The sequence below is a fragment of the Crocuta crocuta genome, unplaced genomic scaffold (genome assembly GCF_008692635.1).
Source record: "Crocuta crocuta isolate KB4526 unplaced genomic scaffold, BGI_CrCroc_1.0 scaffold85, whole genome shotgun sequence".
NCBI classification, from domain to species: Eukaryota; Metazoa; Chordata; class Mammalia; order Carnivora; family Hyaenidae; genus Crocuta; species Crocuta crocuta.
The window spans coordinates 3,657,836-3,674,113 of NW_027530620.1; the positions used below are offsets into that span (position 1 = coordinate 3,657,836).

The 16,278-nt window shown below is 38.3% G+C and overlaps 1 protein-coding gene across 1 annotated transcript in view; it reads right to left on the minus strand.

Moving 5' to 3' along the window:
* Nucleotides 1-8,078, minus strand: part of TM2D1 (TM2 domain containing 1) — a 50,721-nt gene extending 42,643 nt beyond the window's left edge. Inside the window, exons 1-2 of the mRNA XM_077768083.1 lie at nucleotides 7,882-8,078; nucleotides 5,919-5,988 (exon numbers count right to left, since the gene is read on the minus strand). Coding sequence (XP_077624209.1) covers nucleotides 5,919-5,988; nucleotides 7,882-8,052 — 241 coding nt within the window. The 5' untranslated portion in view covers nucleotides 8,053-8,078. The remainder of the gene's footprint in view (nucleotides 1-5,918; nucleotides 5,989-7,881) is intronic.
* Nucleotides 8,079-16,278: the final 8,200 nt, after the last annotated feature.

A 16,278-nucleotide genomic window follows, 5' to 3' on the forward strand; every position in this document is an offset into this window, starting at 1 on the left:
CTCTCTCTCTCTCCCTCTCTCTCTCTCTCCCCCCCCCGCCCCAGCTCATGAAAGCATACTTTCACTCTTTCTAAAATAAAAAAATGCAAGGTGCCTGGGTGGTTCAGTCAGTTCAGGGTCCAGCTTTGGCACAGGTCATGATCTCCTGGTTCTGTGAGTTTAGGCCTCACATCAGGCTCTCTGTTGTCAGTGTGGAGCCTGCTTCAGATACTCTGTCTCCCTCCTTCTGCCCTTCCCCTGCTCATACACACTCTCTCTAAAATAAACATTAAAATTTTTTTTTAACGATTGAAAAAATTGAAAATACTTGCTTATGTAGGTCTGTATAAACTAGACAGCACATCCTTTGAGGGCAGAAATTGTGTCTTCTTTCATATATCATCGATACCACCTGGTAGAAGCCTGCCATGTAATAATTTCTCAATAAATACAGTAAATAATTTCTCAATAAATAAAAATATCCTATAATATAAATTAATTTTCACCACAGTAATTGTTCTGATCTATTTTAATCAATTATTATTTATTACACATGATTTCTCAATAATATGCTTGTTACTTGGCCTTAGGCTGAGGACTTTTTTTTTAATTTTTAAATTCTTATTTTTCACACACACACACACACACACACACACACACACACACAAGCACGAGCAGGGGAAGGGCAGAGAGTGAGACACACAGAATCCAAAGCAGGGTCCAGGCAATGAGCTGTGAGCACAGAGCCCGACGCGGGACTTGAACTCACAGAACTGCGAGATCATGATCTGAGCTGAAGTTGGATGCTTACCCAACTGAGCCACCCAGGCACCACAACCCCCATTTTTTTCCTGTAAGAGTTTATTTGAGCAAAAATCAATTTGAATTGGGCAGTACCAAACCAAAAGTGGTTAGAGTGCTTTGCCCCACCCATAGGAGGTAGTTAAAAGATTTCTATAGAGAATTAGTGGAGGCAAAGCAAGGAAATTACTTGATTGGCTACACCTCAAGAATTTACCTTATTTGGAAAGGTCTCACTGACTTTTTGTGATTGGTGTCCTGAGGTTTTTTTTTTTAAACTGAAGTATATAGTTGACACAAATGTTATAGTAGTTTCAGGTGTATAACACAGCAATGAGACAAGTTTGTATGTTATGTTACGCTCCTAAGTGTAGCTACCATCTGTTCTCTACGATGCTATTACAATACCATGACTTCCCCGTGCTTTTTTGTCATCTTGTGACTTAATTCATTTCCTCACTGGAAGCCTGTATCTCTAACTGGGAACCATTTTAAGGTCACATTAATTTACTGTCACAGTTGAATTACTTTGCCTTTGGTCTCAATTCCTCTATCTTGAAACTCCCCTCTTTGTAAAACATTGTTCTTATTCATACCTAGTCAAAAAGTGCTGGGGAGGGGGGAGAAGAAGGGGAGAAATGGTGGGGGAAAGGGAGAGAGGCAAACCATGAGAGACTCTTGAATGCTGAGAAACAAACTGAGGACTGATGGAGTGGGGGGGGAGGGGGGATATGGGCATGGAGGAGGGCACTTGTGGGGATGAGCACTGGGTGTTATATGGAAACCAATTTAATAAACTATTTGTAAAAAAAAAAGTCACATGATCTACTGACTAAGCTAGCCAGGTGTTCCCTATTCATAAACACACTACAGTCTTTCTGTTAAGCTTTTAGCTTAATAATATCTTAGCATATAGCTTAATCACACCAACAGAATGGAATGTAAGTAAAAGGTCACTACATCATAAATAATCATATGCAATCCTAACATTTTCTTCTTACAAAAAGTAAACGAATCTGTAGTGAGATGGTGAGACCTAATCCCCACCTGCACTTCAAGTACAATTTTGGTCTGTGAGGCCCAGACTTAGAATTTAACAAGGGAGTTAGTATGGATTTTGAATGGAATGTCCAGAAGTCCACGGGCCAATATTTTAGAGAGGAGTTGTTCTCTCCTAAAAGCAGAAAGATCATAGTCTAACTTCATGAATAAAACCATATTCATAACTTTAATAAAAGCAAACAAACAGTAAAGGCTCAAAACTCTTCACTGAGAGTTGGTTATCATTCATTCTGAATGTAGGAAGTCTATAAGTATTTTTGTTTAAACAGTTATAATATCTAGGTGTGTATTATTTACAGTCCAGCTGAAACTTGGCAAGGAATCTACAGTTTACGGAATTTAACCTCGTTTATCAATTTAGAAAAGTGAGGTACTCAGAGGATGAATGAAATCTATACTTCTATGACTTTGCTTATCAAATTCATACCCTGTATGGCTTTGCCCTTGAAACTGCCATAATCACTGGATAGTTAAGTCACATTTAAGTCTTTCTATATTTATGATAGTGAAAAATTTATAATAGGATTTAAATTTCATAAAATCCTAGGTGACCTCTTCTAATTTCCCTTTCATATGTTAGCCTACTCTGTTTTTTATATGCTACCTTACAACAAAGCTGTCTGAAGGCTAAGCACTCCTGCCAAAACAGACAGTAGAAGAAGAAATTTGCTGGGCTACATTACAGTTTAAATCAGTTTTAAATCCTAGCTACTTGATAATGTGACAAAAGAAATTCTCCCTCAAAGCACTTGAGAATGATTTTTTTTTAATTTTAAAAGTTTTCAGGGGCACCTGGGTGGCTCAGTTGGTTAACAGACAATTTTGGCTCAGGTCATGATCTCATGGTTTTTGGGTTTGAGTCGCATTGGGCTCTGTGCTGACAGCTCAGAGCCTGGAGACTGCTTCAGATTCTTTGGGGCCCTCTCTCTCTCTGTTCCCTCCCCTGCTTGCTCTGTCTCTGTCTCAAAAAGAAACATTTTAAAAATGTTTTAATAAAAAAAAAGTGCTGGGGAAAAAAATTAAACTTAGTTTGAGGATTCTGTAATAGTCCTTCACATACAGAGTGAAAAACAGGAAGAAAAGTCTTGGCTGAAGGATGAGAGAAATCATGTCGCTCACACTTTTCACAATGCTAATATTGTTCTCTTGTTAATCAGTTCCATGTTAGGATCTAAAAACATGTTTCAAGGGTCACTTTGATGTTCTCTCTGATCAGGACGTAGAAGTATTTCACCAAGACTACTTTATTAGCTTTTGTGTGTTTTAAAAACAGTAATTAAAAGAAACTTCCTGTGGACAGACATAGCCTCAGGAACGTTAGACTGCTATGGTAGAATCTATCCCAGCTCTCAGCCAGATAACCTGTGTCACGTACAAATTGCACCTCCATATGCAGAAGCCCTGTGACTCGTATGTGTCTCAAAAGCTTTATTTTCTTTTTAAAATCATGGTAACGATTTAAAGTCATTTATTTATTAATCTATATATGTTCTCACATTCAGTAAGGTACTTGGTTTATTCTTTCCAAATGAAAAATCACATCATTCCCGGGGCGCCTGGGTGGCTTAGTCGGTTAAGCATCCGACTTTCGCTTGGGTCATGATCTCGCGGTTCGTGGGTTCGAGCCCCGCGTCGGGCTCTGTGCTGACTGCCAGCTCAGAGCCTGGAGCCTGTTTCAGAGTCTGTGATTCCCTCTCTCTCTGACCCTCCCCTGCTCACGCTGTCTCTCTCTCTCTCCTAGAAATAAATAAAACATTAAAAAAAATTAAAAAAAAAAAAGAAAAATCACATCATTCCCTTATATAGAAAGTCTTCCTTTCACTTTCCTGTAGGTCTTCACTTACTGATCAGCAAGGCCATGATAGTACCATAATACCTCCAACTCTTTTTACTTTCTAGTAGTCTGATCATTTGATTTTGTACATTTATAAACCTACTTACCAAAAATTGCACAAGTGGATTCAAACTTCTTTTATACAAGAGATACCTAAATGGAGGTCAAAGCTCTTTTGGGCCGAAACTATTCTTTTTAGTTGCATAATTTCCTTCAAACTCCTCATACCTGCAAAGAATCCTACAGTCTAGGGGTGTCTGGGTGGCTCAGGTGGTTAAGCATCCAACTGATTTGAGCTCAGGTTATGATCTCACAGTTCCTGAGACTGCACCCCATGCTGATAGTGTGAAGCCTGTCTGCTTCTTAGTTTAGTTAAATACTTGGGTCACAATAGTATTCACAGATTCTAACATCTTTCATATAAATGTAAGTGTCTTGAAAGCTGAATCTTCTTTATGCACATTTACTCTATTGTCTGTGTTCCAAAAGCACAATATAAAAGACTGAACTATAAAACAGCCAAATCAGAGTACGCTTCTAAATTAACTAAAAAGAGTGGATTCCTTGTAAAGTTACTATCTGCTATACAAATCATATATATACATATATATTTACACACATATATACATACATGTAACCTACAAATCATATATTTATATATATATAAAACCTGTAACTGTTTATATAGTAAAATTTCACAACTTCAGAGTAGTAGCTAAATGCCACTTACAAAAGTTTAACACAACTTATTTACAAATACCTTTGTTGACTATAATTGGGCTAGTAGTGTGCCAAAGTATAAAGATATAAAAAGCTAAAAGAACTGCTTTTTCAAATATATACAAATTCAGGGGCGCCCAGGTAGCTCAGTCAGTTGAGCTTCCAACTCTTGGTTTCAGCTCAGGTCATGATCCCATGGCTCCTGAGTTTAAGCCCCACATCTGGCTCTGTGCTAACAGTGTAGATCAAATTCTCTCTCGCTCTCTCTGCCCCCACCCCGTTGATGCTGTTTCTGTCTCCCTCAAAATAAATAAATAAACTTTATTAAAAATAAAAAATAAAATATATACAAATTCATAATCAAGAGGTGAATTATTTGAATATGTTGAAAAACATGAATGTTTTCTGCTGTAAGGAAACAATTCCTTTAATCTCATTTTTACATAATGAGTCTGTTTAAGAGATTGTACTTACAAAGAAAACATAATTACTGGCTTATTTCCGAATACATAACATAATCAGTATATATTCAATAAATGCCCTTTTCTCAAAATAATACCACATAACAGCCATCATTATGTACCATGCCAAATAAGGTTAAATAGTTCCAACATACATCTGCCTCCCTTCCAACATATACCCCTTTGGAAGAAGAGACTAAACAGAACAATTTATTAGTTTTTATCTGGCATTCCACATATTTTAGAGCAACAGAAGCTCCCCAAAATTAGGCCAAGGGTGGTATCTATTATCAAAACATCTCTATAGGAAAATACTAAAACAAACAAAACTGATGCATATTTAAAATCCTAACTATTCATCCTATAATTAGGATGTACCTAAGTATATTTCACAAATGCAAAATATGGGTAATATAGCTTCTTATTGGAACTTACTGGGCTAAAAGTCTCATTTCAAGTTCTTTTCAAGTAATGAAAAATCTAACTTAAGAAGCACCTTTGCATACATAGCTTGGTAAATAAAAGAGGAAGTTGAATTCAAAGGTTTTAATTTTTTTTTTTTACAGTTTATTTATTTTTGAGACAGAGAGAGACAGAGCATTGGGGTGGCAGGGTGCAGAGAGAGGGAGACACAGAATCTGAAACAGGCTTCAAGCTCTGAGCTGTCAGCACAGAGCCCGAAGAGGGGCTTGAACCCACGAACCATGAGATCTGACCTGAGCCAAAGTCGGACGCTTAACCGACTGAGCTACCCAGGCGCCCCTCAAAGTTTTTAAAAACAATGAATGAAAACATAAAACTCCCAGTTCATATAACTAAGAATAACATTCTTCTTGACTTAAATATTAACAATCCCTAGCCAGTTCTCCAATTTTAAGCTGTTCTGGAAAATGAATGATGTGATTAACTCAAGAAAAATCACACATTACTTTTAGTGATCATATATTGATTTATGAAATAATATCTTAATAATTATTTATAAAATTTATTTTTAAAATGTTTAAAGTATTTAATATTTATTTAAAAAATAATTTTTCAAAACATGTTTCTGGAAGTCTTACCATGAGCTGTGTAGTTTGTACAGTTAACTGGTTCTTGTGTAGCATCATTTATTTTTGGACCTTTACAAATATATGTGAGAGAAGTTAAGGAAATATGAATGACATTCCAACATAAACCATTATCATCTTCTCTTTAATATCTTGTATTATATACTCATGTTCACATTCACGCGTAAAGAAAGGCTGTTACTTGGTCCAGAGCAACAAGCACAGCCACAAATATACTTTTAGTGCCACTAAGTAACAACTGAACATTAATTTATTACAGGAAAAGTATATTAACTTAATACGTATTAAAAGCTCTAACAAAGGATGCCATCCTTAAACAACATAACTCGGGGTTTAACCAGAAAGCATTAAAAAAATGAAAATCCTTACCAAATTATTCTAAGAAAGCTTTAGGTTAAAAAAAATCAAGTTTCAAGATATTTGATTGAACTAATTTATGGGGCCCCATGGTATTTATTGTCACATATATAACTTCATGTAACACAAATAACCCTGTGAGGTGAATTCTATTATTCCCACATTACAGAAGCACAAACTGAGGCTCAAAGTTTGAGAGACATGTCCAAAGTCATGTAAGCGATAAGGAGTAAAATCAGGTTTCCTGATTCCAAGCTTAGAGCACTTTCCATCAGACTGCAGGCAAGACAGTTCTTTTAGGTGTGTCTACATGGTTGCCCCAACAGGATTTTAAGCTTTTGAAAATAGGTATAATAACTGTCCTTCAATAGATGTTCAACACACCTGTGTGCAGCTTTTGTTTCCAAAATATTTTGAAACTAAGATGGGATAAGGTGTTCACAAGAGAGCCTACTGATACCTGGTTAAGGTTTTTTAAAACACTACTGGAAACCCAACTTCATGAAGAATAGGACATTTTCCCATTATCATCACCAAATGCTCAACCACTTCTCTCTAGGGTTCAAGTTGTCCAACTCTACATACCATCTAATTATTTCCTTGCACAGTATCACTGACATTTTTGCCATCAAAGATGTAACTTACTAGGTCAGAGATTCTCAAACTCCAAGCATAAGGGTATTCAGCAAATTACAGCTCCTATGTAAACATCTAATAATGGCTGCCTCTCTCCAACTCACATAAATATGCTATAAAATTTCCGTAATTTTAAAATCTTGTCTAGTAGAATCTTTCTTTTATCTCAGGCTTCTGTTACTAATTTTTGTTCTACAATTTGTATAAAACGATCTAATATTGTACAAAAGTAGCTATTTTGACTGTAACTCCCATTTCATACTGTTCCTCCGTTTATCAGAGCTACTACAAAGAAGAGAGTCACTTAACGCCTTTAACCTCTGTTTTCTCATCTGTAAATAAATAACACAGATGGTCCCTACTATGTGCCAGGCGTTGTTCCATGTGATTTACTTGCACTAACTCATCACAACATACTTTTAAATTGGTACCATCGTTATCTACATTTTTACTCAAGAGAAAACAGAGTTCGGATCATCTGCCCCCGACAGTCCGGCATCTAACAGAATTTTACAATGATATTAGGTAAAACACACTGAGTTTATGATAAATGGGCCACATACACTGGCTTTATCGTTATTAACTACTTACTTGGCTCCTCCCTCTCAAGTCAGCAAACTTCTGGGGTAGAGCCTATCAATCGTTTTATTACTCGTGTCTAGACAGGGCCTGTCATACTTCAGGACCTAGGTGTAGATAGATCACATAACAAAGAAAACTAAAACTAGGTGGTTCAGAAGAGGAAGGGCCAAAAATAAGTAAAATCCCAAGGAAATCACACAGGGTGACCGCTGTGCTTCCCACCCCCACAGGTCTTTTCACCTCCCGGAGCCCGTCGGGCATTAGAAGCCACAAGTCACCGATCCCTTCAGCACAACCCTGAGCCGGGTTGAGGGCCGCGACAAACTCGCGACCCCTCATCTACCTCGCCCCCAAGGCAAGACGGGGGTCCTCACAGAGGATATTGTCCCAATTTGAGGTCCTCGCACTTAAGCGTCTCCTCGCTACCAGCGGCGGCGATGGCAGCAGCGCCCCAAGGTCCCTTGGTGACTGACACGAACCACAGGACACCCAGTAGCCGGGCGGCCACTGCCTCCGGAGTAGCCGGCCTGGAAGCCCAGGCGGCCGCCATGCTGGGGACCGGCACGACCCCCACCTCTTCCGGTTCCGCCTTTGCCTGGGCGGGGGCGGGAAAAGGGCGGAGGGAGCTAGGCTCTTAAAGGGACCTTGTCTAAACTGGATTGTTTTCCGTACAGGGCAGGGGATTTACTTGGGACAGCTTTGATTTGTCTTTTGAGATTACGAAGAAGAAGGTTCGCTTTAAGAATCACGGCCCTGTGACCACTGCTTCCTCCCGGGCTAACCCTGCTGTGACTTTTCCGTCTACAAATGTGCCAGCGGCGCCCAGCGATTTGTTAAGCGATTTACAAACATTATCTCGGTTGGTCCTGGTGGAATTTGGGTTTACAAATAAGGAGCCAGGCTCAAAGACGCTAAAAAGCATGCCGACCTTAGTTACTGAATTGGAGTCAAATTGTTGTTTGCCAGATTTTAGAATCTGTGCTCTTACTGTTATGGTATAATAACCTACCTGTTCGCTTAGAGAAGAATTTGTAGACGGCTCTTACACAGAACTTAGGGACTCCATAACAAAAATAGGCATTACACTTTTATTTTTAATAGTGGACATTTATGCGAGCGAGTGGGCCAATAAGAAAAGGATATTAAAGATTTTACTACTACACTAAGTGAAAAGTTGGAATTTTTTCCCCCTCCATTTTTTCCTTCTGAATTTTCATATATTCTAAAAGTGCTGTAGTGAGCCTATCTTTTATGCTGGGCAACACGTTTACTTTTTTTAGTGAGCGTTGAGGCCATTTTCTCTAACGTAACAATATTTGAATTTGATGCCTCCTCATTCACAGTACCGCTAATTTTGAAGAATTGCATTCTGCAGTGATTCTCAAATTTTAGGAAGCATCAGAGATACCTGGAAGATTTGTTAAAACACCAAGGATGGACCCCATCCTCAAGTTTCTGATTTTGAAAATCTAGGGTGGGACAGGATAGTTTGCATTTCTAACGAATTTTCAAGCGATGCTGAGATTACTCGTCTAGAGACCACAAACTTTGAGAAGCATGGGATAATGTATTATGAGAAGTATTATTTTGGAATAAGAGGACATGAAATTATTTACCGTAATATTTTAGTATTGTAACAACATTTAAAATTTTTCTTCAACTAATTTTTCAGCATTATTATGCTATTTTTATTTAAGATTTTATCTAAGTAATCTCTAAACCCAAAGTGGAGCTCGAACCTGCAATCCAGAGATCAAGAGACCCATGCTTAACTGACTGAGCCAGCCAGGTGCCCCTAAATTATTCTTAAATTAAAATATTTATGCTTATTTAAGATTTAAGTGATAAGAATATGAAATTTACTAGTTAAATTTTTTTAATGTTTATTATTTTGGGGAGGGGGCAAGCCAGAGAGGGGCAGAGAGAGGAGGGGAGGAGGACAGAGGATCTGAAGTGGTCTCTGCACTGACAGCAGTGAGCCCCTTTGTGGGACTCAAACTCACAAACCTGTGATTCTGACACCAAAGTCAGACACTCAACCAACTGAGCCACCCAGGTGTCCCTTTACTATTTCAATTTTTAAACTTCTTTTTTTAAGTGGACTTCTTTCTTTTTTTTTTCTCTTTACTTCCTCTATCCTTTCCTTTTTTTCTTTTCTTCATTTCCCTCTCTTCCCCTCCATAGAAATATTTGCCAAGCATTTACTATGTACCCAGCATTAGGGAAGACCCCACAGACTTAAAAAATGAAGAGACAAGAACCCAGTGATTTAAATACTTCATGTTTCCTAGGGGACAAGATAAACAGTTAAAGTACTATTTGGTAATTGTTAAAAAAGAAGCACATAGCAGTTACAGGGGCACTAAGTAGCTCAGTTGGTTAAGTGTGTGACTCTTGATTTCGGCTCAGGTCATGATCTCAAGGTCATGAGATCAAGCCCCACATTGGGCTCAGCATTGGGCCCAGTATTGGGTTCTGCACTGGGCCTGAAGCCAACTTAAAAAAAAAAATGTGCAGCCTAGATTAAGTTAAAGTAATACCAATAATATATGTAATATATAGCTCAACCACCATCCTGAGATGAAATTTAACAAAAGGATTGAGGTAGAACATATCTACATATTAACTGCGGCACATATTAGCTGGTAATAAAATACCAGAATATCTGCTACACATATTATCTGGTAATAAAAGACAGTGACTTTGCATTTTGAATACCATTTTGATACTCTTTCAAAATATTCTTGTTTGATGTTCAAAATTCAGTCTAATGATAATCAGAAAGTAAAAGGAAGACTTTCTAGTCTGAGTTTATTGAAATTATGACAAAATTGGGTATTTTCCTGATGACTGCAGGAATGTTGCTGATATTTGTATTTGTACCATTTTTAACATAGATTTGAACAATTAACTATTTGAAAATGCTTATGCCTGGAGGGAGGAAGATGGCGGAGAAGTAGGGAGCTCTGTACTTTTTGCTCACCCGCATCTCTGAAAATGCTTATGCCTTGCTGATTAATCCCATTACAAAATCTATTTTTATGGTTTGAGTGATTATCTTCATTCTCTTTTGCAATGTATAAACTGAAAAGAACAAAAGAGTCTCCCATGAAAGTAAAGGAACGACACAAAATTTTTAACTCTTGAAAAGATGGTACACTTAAAAATTCACTTTCTCAGGTCACTACCTGCATTCTCCACCAAAACCACAAATAAATAAACAAAAAAAAAATCACTTTCTCTTCTTACTGCCCCTCAATCTATTTTCTTGTGGCTCAGTAAAGTACATTATTTCTTTGCACACATGGTCTCTGATCACATGATTACTACATCTTGTAATTCAGTTAAGTTCTTAAGTCTCAGTGCCAAATTTCTTTGTCACATAAGAATTATATAGAATTCTATAGAAAACAAAACACATGAATAGCAGTCTAATATGGAAATTGCTGTATAGAAGCATTAGGAAAGAAGATTACCAGTGAAGCCTGAAGCAAAGTTCCCCTGGGATTTAAAGGGCTCTGCACTTTGGATCTTTCCATTCCTAAGATTCTAGTGTAAACTTAATTACATTAACAGATAGTTTCACTCATCGCAAAACTTTCCGAGGGAACCAACCTGGGGGCACCTAGTTGGCTCAGTGAGTAACTAGAGCATGTGACCCTTGATCTCAGGGTTGTGAGCTAGAGCCCCCACATTGGGTGTAGAGATTACTTAAAAAAAAATAAAATCTTCGATTAAAAAATAAAAGGAAACCAACCTGACCCCAGTTCTGTCCATGGTTAGGACAGAAACACTAAGAGATAAAAGAGTGCTACCCTCCAAAAAATTGTCTTTTTTGGATGGACAATTTTTTTTTCCTGGTGATAAATTCAAAATATTAAGGCTCTGGTAGATTTTTTTTTGTAGTTTTATTTTTAGTAATCTTTACACCCAACATGGGGCTTGAAATCAGGACCCCCAGATCAAGAGCAGCTTGCCCCTCCCACTAAGCCAGTCAGGCGCCTCTAGGAGATATTTATTATGGTCTGCTGCATATTTGGAATTCTACCATATCCATGCTGCTGTCTCTCAAGTATTTCTGATTGTGTCCTCTCTTTGTGCACCAGTTTAACTGCCTACTATCCAATTAACTTTGACTCATCACTTCATAAGGCCTACTCTATGCCAAGTATATTTCATCTTGAATGTCAAATGTAGTATCTAAAAACTGACTCTATCAGAGTCTGTGTCTCAAAAGCCAAAACGGAATAAGTTGGCTTTTCTGTTTCACCACCCATGTCCTTTCTATCAGATTTAAAATTTAGAATCCTCTTTACATTTTAGTTTTCTCTTTATTCTTCAGTAATTCCTTTATCTAATCAGTAAGCGACCAATATTCTTAAGTGTTCATTTTTTTCAATCCTATATTCTTAACCCTATTTTGGGTTATTTATCATTTCCTATTTACCTTGCTGTTATGATTTCTTCCTTTCTCTCTCTCTTTTTTTAAATATTTATTTTTGAGAGAGAGAGAGAGAGAGTTCACGCACAAGTGAGGGAAGGACAGAGAGAGAGAGGGAGACATAGAATATGAAGCAGGCACCAGGCTCCAAGCAATCAGTGCAGAGCCTGACAGCCTCAAACCCACGAGCTTCAAGATCATGACTGGAGCTGAAGTCTTATGCTTAGCCAACTGAGCCACCCAGGCGTCTCCCCTCCTTTTTTTTTTTTATTTAATGTTTATTTTATTTTTGAGAGAGAAAGAGAGAGAGCACCAGTGAGAGAAGGGCAGAGAAAGTGGGGGACAGAGGATCTGAAGTGGGTTCCTTGCTGACAGCAACGAGTCTGAAGTGGGGCTCCAATTCAAGAATACTAGTTGAGATCAGGACCTGAGCCAAAGTCAGACACTCAACCAACTGAGCCACTTAGAGCCCTCTTCTTTTTGTTTTTTATCTTCTTTTTGATTCTAAGCCCTCTCTCCAAGTTTGTCAATTCATTTTTTGTATTGCTTCTGATTAATTTTTCATTAAAAAAGAAAAACCTATGTCATTTTCAAAATCTTACTCAAAATACTATGTAAGTTCCTTGACATTGTTGATTTCAAAAATAAAATGGCCAGTTATTTTGCTAGAAAATGTTTTTTTCCCCCAGAAATAGCAGAGGAATTGCAATTTGAGACATGCAAGCTATAGTAAACTAGTCTAATCAGGAGAACAAAAGAGATTAATGTTACTGTATAGAGAAAAAGGAGAAAGTTAGGAGGAGTTGCTTTGAACAAAGGTCCATTGGAGAAAAATGGAGTTCAGGGTGGTGATGAGTTCTCATTGGTTGACTTGTGGCAGTTACTCATTGGCTGGGCTGTTGCTGGGTGAGGAGAAAATCTTCCTCTTGCTGAGGTAGTAAAGTAGGCTTCTTTGGGGGCTCTGGAATTGACCTCAGGTTGATAAAGCATGAGCGCTTCTTCTTTGGGTCTCTCAACTCTATTTTAAATGATGTTTCCTTTATTCAGTTACACAGTATTTAGCCAAAGGAGTTGAAAATTTATGTCCACCCAAAACCCGGCACATAGATGTTTATAGCAGCTTTATTCATACTTGCCAAAACTGGGAAAAAATTAAGATGTCCTTTAGTAGGTGTGCACTCTTCAGCAGCACAAATACTAAAATCAGAACGATAAAGAGAAGATTAGCACAGCTCACATGCAACATGTCCTTTAGTAGGTGAATATATAAACTGTGGTACATCCAGACAATGGAATGTTATTTATTGCTTTAAAAAGAAAGAGCTATCAAGCCATCAGTAAACATGGAAGAATCTTAATGCTTATATCTTTAAAAAATTTTTTTAAATGTTTTGTTTATTTTTGAGAGAGAGAGACAGAGACAGAGAATGAGCAGGGGAGGGGGAACAGAGCAGATAGAGGGAATGAGACGATAGAGGGGAACACAGAATCCGAAACAGTCTCCAGGCTCTGACAGCTCAGGCCTCCAACCCATGAACCATGAGATCATGACCTCAGCTGAAGTTGGATGCTTAACCAACTGAACCACCCATGCGCTCCAAATGCTTATTTCTAAGAAGCCAATGTAAAAAGGCTATATACTATTTGATTCCAACTGTCAGACATTTTGGAAAAGTAAAACTACAGAGAATTAAAGATCAGAGGCAGTTAGGAGTTGGAGGTAGGGTGGCGAATGAATAGGCAGAGTACAAGAGGAATTTTAAGGCAGTGAAAATACTCTGCATGATACTATAACTGTGGATACATGTCACGATGCATTTATTTAAACCCATAGAGGGTACAACACCAAGAGTGAACCTTAATGTAAGCAATGGACTTTGGGTGATTTTGATGTGTCAATGGAGGTTCATTAATTGTAGCATATATACCATTCTGGCGAGGGATGTTGATACAGGAGAAGGCTATGCATGTATGAGAGAAAGAGACATATGGGAAATCTGTCTTCCTTTCAATTTTTCTATGACCCTAAAAGTTCTTTAAAAAAAGTTTTAAAAGAATAGACACCAAGCATCAAATGTTAAGAGAGATGAATTCTATTAAAAAAATTTTAAGTCATTCTTTAATTTCATAGAGATGAAGGATAAAGTCTCATAATATTAAGTTCCCTGAAATATTTTCTGCTCCTCCTCCATCTCTCCTGGTCTCACTTTATTTACTACTACTCTTGGCTGTTTCCTTGTTGGTACCAGTGTCTGTTATGCTCATTCCCATCTAAATGCTGCTTCATTTATTGAGTACTTTCTATGTGCCACATATATGCAATATATGTATTCCTTCACTGAACCTTTCAAACTACCATATTAAGTAAGCACTATTACTTCAGTTTCCCTAATGAGAATTAGTAGGGTTAAGTAACTTGCCAAAGTCACGTATTTTTGGAAACGGTGGAGTCAGATTTCAAGCTCAGATCCTCTGATTTCACAGAGGTGTTCTTAAAAATTTTGTTCGTCTTCATTAGTCTATGAATAAGACACTCTGGAGTGTTCTAGGGAGTTAAAACAAACACAAACCAACTCAGTGCCAGAAAATGTTCACCATAGAGTAAGCTCCTTAAAAAAATGTATTGGATAGATGAAAAACATTTTTTTAAAAAATTCTAGGTACAAGTCAAAGGAAAGCTCACATTAAATTAACACAAAAATGTGGAGAAAATTAGTTTAAATGTGGTGGAGAGGAATGTTTGCTGGGGTAGTCATGGAAGCAGTTTCTCTTTAGAGGTGAGATGCCCTGGGGGAATGGTGGGCCTTGCAGGACCTTCCAGCCTTAGGAAAGGGGAGGAATAAGCAACAGAAAAGCCCTGGTTGTGGTGATTCCAAGGCCAGTACCAGACTTGTTTGGCTAGAGTAGGATCTTGGAGATGTTAAGTGGGAGATTAGGTTGAAGAGTCAGCAAAGGGGAGGAGAATTTAGAGGATCTTGCATATTAAGAAGCTTGAACTTTGTTTCAAGGTCAATTCAAAGTCACGTTATTTGGGGGGGAAAGGGGAATACATTCAAATCCACCATCAAATGTTGAAGAAGAGACACAATGCTTGCAAAGTGATGCCTCAAGATCATGGGTCTCCACCTGTACCGTGACTTGGGAAATATTTTCTTTTCCATTTTACCTTAATCCCAAACACCTGTAAAAAAAAACCTGTTTTGGTCCTAACAGATGATTTCAACAAGCATAATCTCTTCATCTTCCACAAATTCTAGGTTCATTCTATGTGGTAATCTAAATTATTGTATAAATTTATTTCCCTTAATAGTTAGTTCCTAAGAAGCCGGGCCATGCTGCAATTATGTGTCTTTTTACCAGGTCTAAGGAGTAATATTTCCTTTAAAACAAGCAAACTAACAACACCATAAAGTGGCAAGTGCCTTCTCTTACAACAAATGTTATGTTGCAGGTGTTTTGTATATATCTCTCATCTTCCTTGAGGACAGGTATCTTCCTTTTATTTTTTAACATTTTGCAATCACTGTGCATAACAAACACTGCATTTATTTAACGAATACAGACCTAAAGCCTGATTTTATGGTTAATGCATGGATTTTATTATACATAGTAAAATGGCCTATCATCAAAATTCTTAGTTACATTAAAAAGAGTGGAATAATTAAAGACAGAGAATTGTAGGTTTACACAGTTTTTTCTAAAAGTCAAGTTACGGTAACAAGAATAAAAATGTTAAAATGTCTAATGAAGTCAACACTGACTTAGACTCAGAAGATCCCATGTGGTGTCAAGCTTTGGGCAAATCACTCAACCTATCAGGACCGCAGTTTCTTCATCAATTTCTTCACGGAGGAAAATGAGACCTGTAAAAGCTAGCACCTGGCATACTGCAGACAAATACCGCCATATTCCTTTATTTCCCCTACTAAATTTCCCCAGGTATACGTCTTAGAATTTAAGGTTGGGCCAGACGATAGAGAAAACGCAAGGGAGACACGACAAACAGGAAAGGGACAATGGAGGACTAAGCCGATCTGACCAAGACCTTTCATCATATCCTTCCATTTGCTCGACCTTGGGTCCGGCTCTCCGTCCAGCCCTTCTACAACACCTGTCCAGCCGGACCTCCCCACCCCATTAGCGCCGGCTGCCCCCACCACTCGGCGTTTCACCTGTCCACTCGGCCCGCAGGCCCCACCTTTTCCAGGCTTCTTAACCTTCCCTCGCGCAGATGAACTCCACCTGCAGAAAATAGGGAAGCCCACCGCCCCCGCGCTCCCCTCCCGGGAGTCGGCCTCCCGGCGCCCGGGCTCCCCCGCCCGCCCCACCCCGGCG